General features: G+C 45.4%; 1 protein-coding gene across 1 annotated transcript; it reads right to left on the bottom strand.

Annotated features, from left to right (window-relative positions):
- Positions 1–5,479: 5,479 nt before the first annotated feature.
- On the bottom strand, positions 5,480–6,760 carry gpr61l (G protein-coupled receptor 61-like; the record flags this gene model as incomplete). Its single annotated transcript, XM_079510581.1, has 1 exon — positions 5,480–6,760. One exon carries the CDS (start codon positions 6,758–6,760, stop codon positions 5,480–5,482), a length of 1,281 nt encoding a protein of 426 aa, XP_079366707.1.
- Between the last annotated feature and the right edge of the window lie 1,595 nt (positions 6,761–8,355).

Below are 8,355 nucleotides of genomic sequence, written 5' to 3'. Positions count from 1 at the left end.
ATTGGCACGTCAAAAAAGCACTTTCACCTAGAAACTCCATTCACACTTTTTATAATTCAGCTTTCTGTGGAGACACATGCTGGAACTTTTTACTTTGAAATGTTTTGTAGTTTCTGAGTTATTTAAGTTAAACGCCCAATGCATTCCCAATGGCAATAGCACAAACTTTGGCATGCTACTAGTCCTACATACTTACACCTAGAATCCCCATTCAAACCTATTTAGGTTCATCTTACGGTGGACATGTTTGCCTGAAAAGGAATCTTTGAAATGTTTCATCGTTTTAGAAATATAGTGCTTTCAAATTTGAGACATTTACAATGGGGCTCAATGGCAGATATTGGCACGTCAAAAAAGCACTTTCACCTAGAAACTCCATTCACACTTTTTATAATTCAGCTTTCTGTGGAGACACATGCTGGAACTTTTTACTTTGAAATGTTTTGTAGTTTCTGAGTTATTTAAGTTAAACGCCCAATGCATTCCCAATGGCAATAGCACAAACTTTGGCATGCTACTAGTCCTACATACTTACACCTAGAATCCTCATTCAAACCTATTTAGGTTCATCTTACGGTGGACATGTTTGCCTGAAAAGGAATCTTTGAAATGTTTCATAGTTTTAGAAATATAGTGCTTTAAATTTGATAAATGTATAATGGCAGATAGTGGCACGTCAAAAATTCATTCACCTAGAAACTCCATTCACACTTTTTATAATTCAGCTTTCTGTGGAGACACATGCTGGAACTTTTTACTTTGAAATGTTTTGTAGTTTCTGAGTTATTTAGGTTAAACGCCCAATGCATTCCCAATGGCAATAGCACAAACTTTGGCATGCTACTAGTCCTACATACTTACACCTAGAAACCCCATTCCAACCTATTTAGGTTCATCTTACGGTGGACATGTTTGCCTGAAAAGGAATCTTTGAAATGTCTCATAGTTTTAGAAATATAGTGCTTCCAAATTCTTCTTAATACGTCTTCTTAATTCTTTCTTAATTATTACTTTCTTTCTTCTTTATTCGTCTTAATACAGGGAGCCACCATGTTCTCTGTAACAGTTTTAGGGTGTTCTTCTAGACGTGTTGAGCAGAAGGACTGGACTTGAACCCACAACCTGTGGCTCACATAGGCCTCACTCAGACCTTTACTGCATTGCTGTATGCTTGTTGGATGAATGTTGTGTAGTGTCATGGCCGCCCCAATGCATTTCCAATGGAAGTCACATGGTTTGTAGTCCACATTTTGGACTACAAGCTGTTGTATGGCTTTCGGCTGTGTTTCGACTGCGCCCCTCCCCCTCATACAACACAAATGTTGTGTCAAACCATGTGACTCCCATTGGAAATGCATTGGGGCGGCCATGACACTACACAACATTCATCCAGCAATGCAGTAAAGGTCTGAGTGAGGCCATAGACAGTGTCTTAACCCAGAGAACCACCATGCTCTTGGAGAAACTCCTCAGCTTTCCATCTCTGTTCTCATGTTCTTCTCCAAAACATGCTCCAGAGAGAAAGCACACAGAGCTCAGCTGGGTTTGAAATCACAACCTCTGGCTCACATAGACATGCCTTAACACTGGGAGCCACTAACCTCTCAGAGATAGCTTGTAGTTTGGCGTATAAAGTATGGAGTTTTTCATGTTTTTGGAGGATTTAAAAAAAAATCACACCTGTGTGAACTGAGTGGTGCAACTCCCCTCTATTGGTTCTCTGTATCGTTCCAATTTGTATCGTTCCAATTTCTTCTCTGTATCGTTCCAATTTCTTCTCTGTATTGTTCCAATTTCAGTTCCTATTAGTTCTCTGTATCGTTCCAATTTGTATCGTTCCAATTTCTTCTCTGTATCGTTCCAATTTCTTCTCTGTATTGTTCCAATTTCAGTTCCTATTAGTTCTCTGTATCGTTCCAATTTGTATCGTTCCAATTTCTTCTCTGTCTCGTTCCAATTTGTATCGTTCCAATTTCTTCTCTGTATCGTTCCAATTTCAGTTCCTATTGGTTCTAACACGATCTCTCTCTCTCTGTTTCTGGCACAACAGCGCCACTTTTGGTGCTCATTGGTACTGGTCACACACATAGTCACACACACACACACACACACACACACACACACACAAACAAACATAGTTGAACACGGACATTGCTGTTCCTTGGAGTGGTTGCACCACTCAAAAAAGATGAAAATCATGAAAAAAAACGACATACTATAGTTCATGGGTTCGGAAGACATGAGAATCAAGCAAACTCCAACTCCATACTCCAACTTACATGCAAAGGAAGACTGTGTTGTGGCAGGTAGCAAATAGGTCACTGAGTTAGTGTGCTGTCACCATTATGTGGAGATTGTGGGTTCAAACCCCACTCAACTCTTTACTGTGAAGTTTTCCTTTCCACATTATCAACATCTTGAATGCATTTTCTGGGGATGGGAAAAAATCATGGTAAACAGGTAACCATCTCAGTTTTGCTACTTTTGCGCAACACTCCATGAGAAAGTACCAGCTCAGTGGCCTTGTGGTTAGAGTGTCCGCCCTGAGACTGGGAGGTCGGGGGGTTCGATCCCCGGCCGGGTCATACCAAAAAGGATGGGACCCAGTGCCTCCCTGCTTGACACTCAGCATCAAGGGTTGGATTGGGGGTAAGTCCCTGCGACATACTAGCGTCATGTCCAGGTGTACTTGTACATCAAGCTGCCTCACGCTACAGAAACAGGAGATAGGCCCATGGCTCGGCAAGGCTACTTTTACCATGACAAAGTGCATTTACGAAAAATCTTTAAAAAGTTTAAATATGGAGACAAGGTTTCTGTCCGACAACAACATCAACCTTGCATAAGAGAGTGATAGTCCAGTACAGTACAACCTCAACCTTGCATAAGAGAGTGATAGTCCAGTACAGCGAAATGTTGCCTGCCATTATTTGCTGTAACCACCACACTACACTGACTTCCCCTTCTGTTTGTGAAAGACCAATACAAACAGTAGCCGGTTATAAAACAGAGCACTTTGTTATCACTCCCGAGACCACACTATCATCGGTCAGTAACGATTGCCATTGTACACTATCTTTGACCCACTGTTACCATGTCACTGGTTAGTCTAGGAGAGGAGCATTACACTCACTGCCCACACGCAGCACTCTATCTGCATGGTAATGACTGTCAATCAGAAGGCATTATATAGGCAGTGTGTGTGTAATCAGTCCTCGTGTGAAGAGCAGGCCACGGAGCCAGAATCACTATAGGCTCCAATCAGTGTGCAAAGCTAAGCAGGCATGATCCAGCCAAAAGGACGTTGTTGCTATGTGAGTCCTTGGCTCGCTCCGTTTCCATGGCGACGGGGCACAGACGACATTAACCCATTCAGGCCCGACGTCGAAATTAAAAAAAAAAAGTTTTCTAAATCATGACAATTTTCTGAAAGATTTGAGGCACATTTTAACGATTTTTCAAAAATAGCAGACCTACAAGTTCATAGCGCGCCGGTGGCGCGCTATGAGCTTGTAGATCTGCTATTTTTCAATAGCTAAATTATAACAATGTTTAAAACACCAAAAGGGGTTCCCGCCCCAAAATGGGTTAATGGTTAATGTGGTTAAACGCTAACGTGACATGGATGCGTTCCAGGTCTCAATGGGTTAACCCTCTAAGTCAGAATATCTCTATTGCGTACGGGGAGACTTTCAGAGGCAATGCGCCCTGATGCAGTCGTTCCTCGTCCAGCCGAATTCTTTGTTAGTGCTGTAACGCAGGGGTTCTCAACGTTTTTTGGCCGGGGACCCCCGGAAATGCTTTGGCAATGTCTCGCCCCCTCCCGACCCCCAATATGAATTGACTGCTACAATAACCTTAATAATAGAGACAATACACCATAAATAAATACTGAAACCAGATATAATCATCATTAGGGAAGGTGTATGCATGTACTATGTGTACTATATGTAAACTCTTCATTTCCACTTTCCAGCCATTCAGTTGCAAGTTATATAATTTGGGGACCCCCCAAAATAATTTGGCGACCCCCCGAGGGGTCGCGACCCACGGGTTGAGAACCCCTGCTGTAACGCATGCACGGCTTCTCAAACTTCTCAAACCCCCCAAAAAAAAGAATATCTATTTGGCCGCAGGTCCCCTATATTAAAGGTGCCAAGGACCCTCATACATGATTTGTGTTGTGTAAAATGTTTCGAAAATATTCTAAATATGTTTTTGAAAATAGCAGATCTACAAGCTCACAGCGTGTCACACCGTTTTGTGGGCGAGTAGGTTGGCTATTTTCAAATAGCTGATGTACTGTAGTGAATGTAGGGTTAAAGTGGTTCAACTGATTTTGATGCTATATTAACCCATTTAGATCCCCTACCGTTAGGGTCCATTTGGTTCCATTTGTACACTCTCAGAGTTACAGACCCATAAGGGTCCATTTGGGTCCAATTTAGCTAGGGACCCCTAGCTAAATTGTACCCCTCAAGTACCCCTAGGGGTCCCCGGACCCCACTTTGAGAACCACTGCCTTAGAACCCCCTTAAAGAGCACATTGAGAACCATTGCTGTAATTTAAAGAGAATAGCATACCATACTTAATTTTAATATTCAACAGTGTACTGTAAGTGTTACTGTAAGTAAATGTCCTCATTGGAATGAACAGCGGACATTGTCTGTGTGAAGAAGATCTCAAAGAAACCACTCATCTGTGTAATTGCCTGTGTTATTTAGTGTTTTAGTTTCATTTTTGTTTATATTCAAGAATGCACAAATTCACAAAACGGGGGGAAAAAACAACATTTCAACATCGCAATTAAATCAGACCATATAAATAGGGAAAGTATTTGGCATTACCATTTGAGTGAGAAACCAGTACCACATAACTAAACAATAACAGAAAGCAATGAAACAAAAGGCATTTAGGTTACATGGTTTTAAGACAGAATGCTGACATGTATTGGTCCACCAAGCCCCGTTCCCATGGTTCCCATGGTTCTGTATACAGTGGGGGACCTCATGTTTTTGTATTGTTTTGTATATGTTTTCATGTACTGTGTGTTGTTTCGTTGTGGGTGTTTGAACAGACATGTGAAGACCAATGTCCTTCGGGACGATAAAGATAATTATCATACTGTAGCTCATGTTGCCCAGCAGTGTCTAGACTAGGCCTGTTCCCAAGGGGCCAGTGAGGCTATTCAACGTTGAAGCTCTGGGCCCTAGTGGTAGGAGGAGGGACTACAGGCGGACCCGTGTATTCATGACCAGGAAACCCAGTGCAGCTGGGCTTTAACATTGAGCGCTCGGTTGCACTTCCGCATTTGACCACCAAAATTTGGTGGTCAAATGCGGAAGTAGACGTTCTGAGACGGTACTTCCGGCAGTCTTCCGGGTGCTTCAAAACGCCACTGAGCAACTTCCACTGACATGAATAGCTGGGGGGGGGGCGGAGCTTCGCGCCAGTTCAGTCTCTATCCTTTTATATACTCTATGCCTGTTCCTCAGGGATCTGTCCAGGAATTCGGACTCCTTGGTCCACAGTGTTTCTCGGGCTGGAGTTGGCACAGCTGGAGCGCGTTTCCGCCGTGCCGCTGCTGGTCCTCTGAATGAACTGGAGGAAGTTCTCCTGGAGGGAGCCCTCGTGGCTGGACACCCCCAGGTCCACGGGCTGCGTTGCGCAGCACCGCCGGAATTTCACCAGCTCCTCCCGGATCTGCCTGTTCAAGAGGCCATAGAAGAAGGGGTTGATGGCGAACGAGGAGTAGGCCAGCCACGTGACCACCTCCTCCAGGTCCCCGGGGCTCTGCGTGGACGAGCTCAGAGACATTTGCATGTGAAAGGTGAAGTAGGGCAGCCAGCAGAGCAGGAACTGACCCACGATGACCACCAAGGTGAGGGCGGCCTTGCCCCCGCTGAAGGCCCTCTCCGGGGAGAGTCTCTGAGGTAGACTGCGGTTGGTGGTGATCATGGTCGTCTGGCTGTTGATGGAGTCCGACCGGTTCTTGGCGGGGTTCGAGTCCGCCCACACCGGCGCGGGCGGCACCTGCTGCAGGGCGGCGGAGCGCGCCACCTTGTACACGGCACAGTAGACGCCGAAGATGACCACGGCGGGCATCAGGAAGCACACCACGCTGAAAAGCACCGCAAACACCCTCCGCAGGCGGCTGTGGCTCCAGTGGAGCGAGCAGTGGGCCGCCGCGATGGAGCTGTGGTTGCCGTACGCCGGCCAGCCGAAGAGCGTGACCAGCGCCAGCAGCGCCGACTTGGCCCAGATGAACACCATGACGCCGATGGCCAGGTTGATGCTCATATGCACCTCGTAGCGCATGGGGTGCACGATGTAGAAGTAGCGCTCCACGCTGATGGCCGTGATGGTGAGGATGGACAGGCAGATGAGGAACACGTTGAGGAAGATGTACACCTGGCACTCCAGCACGGTGAACACCACGGTGCCGAAGAAGGGCGAGTTGGAGATGATGCCCAGCGGCATGAGGAGGATGGCGCACAGCAGGTCCACGGCGCACAGGTGGCACACGAAGGCGAACCGCTTCAGGTGAGGCGCGCGCGCTATGGCCACCATGACGCCGGTGTTGGCCAGCAGAGCGATGAGGTTGAGGGTCACCATGAAGAAGAGCCCGATGAGGTCCTTGATCTGCGACTGGGAGCTCGTCACCACGCCCACGTCAGCGGGGACAGTGGGGTGGGGACCCCACAGGGCTGTTGTGAGGTTTGGCGCGGAGGCTATCAATGGACCAGAATTCCCCTCCATTATTCATGTGTAACTCGGCAATCCGACTTCATCCATTCCTATTTTAGGGATCCTTAATCTGGATCTCCTGTGTTGAAGAGAGAAAAAACGTGTTTCAGTTGAGCAAGCAATAGACATTGTTATGGCAAACACATAAACAACAACTTGGTAAATATTGGTGAACATAGCATGCTTGGTGAGTATAAATGTTTTCTTCTGTTCCACCAAAATGATATATAAGGAAAACTATTAATTGTGCACTGATTATGAAAATGCTCTTACATACAATACAGTATGTATTGCATATCCTGAGGGACTCAAAGCAGATAATTACATTGTGTTGGATAATACTATACTAATGCATTGCCCTGGCATATAAATGATCTGTGATAACTGTATGTACAGTATGTAGTTGTGAGAAGTAGTAGTCAGAGTAAACATAAAAAAGCAATTTAAACTAGAAAAGTGTGGTCTTTGGAGCGCAGATCTCTGCCAGGCTACCCGCCAGGACCCACACACTTTTGAAGGCGATTGCCTTCAAAAGTGTGTATAGCAATCATAATGGAATATGAAGAATCGGATGGAAACAACTGCCTCCAGAGATAGTACTGATTTGTGTGAGTTTAAGTAGTTGCAAAAAGGTAGTCTGGCACAAATGGGGTCCGTCATGATCCAAGGAAACCAGAAGAAGATTTTTGACCGTACAACCTATATGGTTCAAGAGTCATAGGCCAAAAGGTTAATCAGCCTGTTGTTATAGCGCCACCTTAAGGTCAATTTAAAAAATGTGGGTCAGAGGTTCTCACTTGGACAACTGGGAGTGTGCACGTAAAGTTTCATGCCCCTCAGTCAAGACCTTTGCTATAGAGAGTCGCAGTCCCCCCTACCAGGGCCCAGGACATGATTCCCCATTGATTTTCCTCATAGACTTCTCAAAAAGTATTTATTTAAAGACGTTTTAAGCGTCGTACAAAGCCAACTCTTGTCGTGACAAATCATGACAACAAACACAATTCAACAAAGAATTAGAAAGAAGAAAAAAACGGCACGTTACAACCCTTTTTTTGTTGTTTTTCTTCTTTGTAATTATTTGTTTGGTCCAAAATATTGTGTTTATTGTCATGATTTGTCACAACTCGAGTTGGCTTTGTCCGTGGCATAACCGTCTTTAAATACATACTTTTTTAAATGTCTATGGGAAAAATGCATTGGGAATCATTTCCTGGGCCTGGCGTTGTCATGAAAGGGGGCGGGACTGCGACGCTCTATACAGTAGGTGCTCACAGACGGACAGGCGGCCAGACAGACTGACGGCCGGACAAACGGATGGACAGGGGCAAAAACGTAATCTCTGGCCTTTGGCTGTCAGGCATTTTATGCGCGAAAGAACACCTGGCATGGCCGATGTCTGAACAGAAAATGTCTTTGTTTCCCCCCATTGCTATACTGTGTGTAACGTCATTAGCACTGATAACCCGTTCAGCTTTGTTTACCACTTAGCTTCTGGCTTGGCTTCTGAGGAGCAGCCTCTGGACCCATAACACTGTCTCCCAGATCCAAGAACAAAGTACCATGACCATCATATCGTTGCTGTCGGGCAGAAACCTTTTAGCTCC

The sequence above is a fragment of the Electrona antarctica genome (genome assembly GCF_951216825.1).
Source record: "Electrona antarctica genome assembly, chromosome: 9".
Classification (NCBI taxonomy): Eukaryota; Metazoa; Chordata; class Actinopteri; order Myctophiformes; family Myctophidae; genus Electrona; species Electrona antarctica.
Note: the sequence above shows the minus strand (reverse complement) of the source record. Positions and strands in the feature narration are given on the sequence as shown.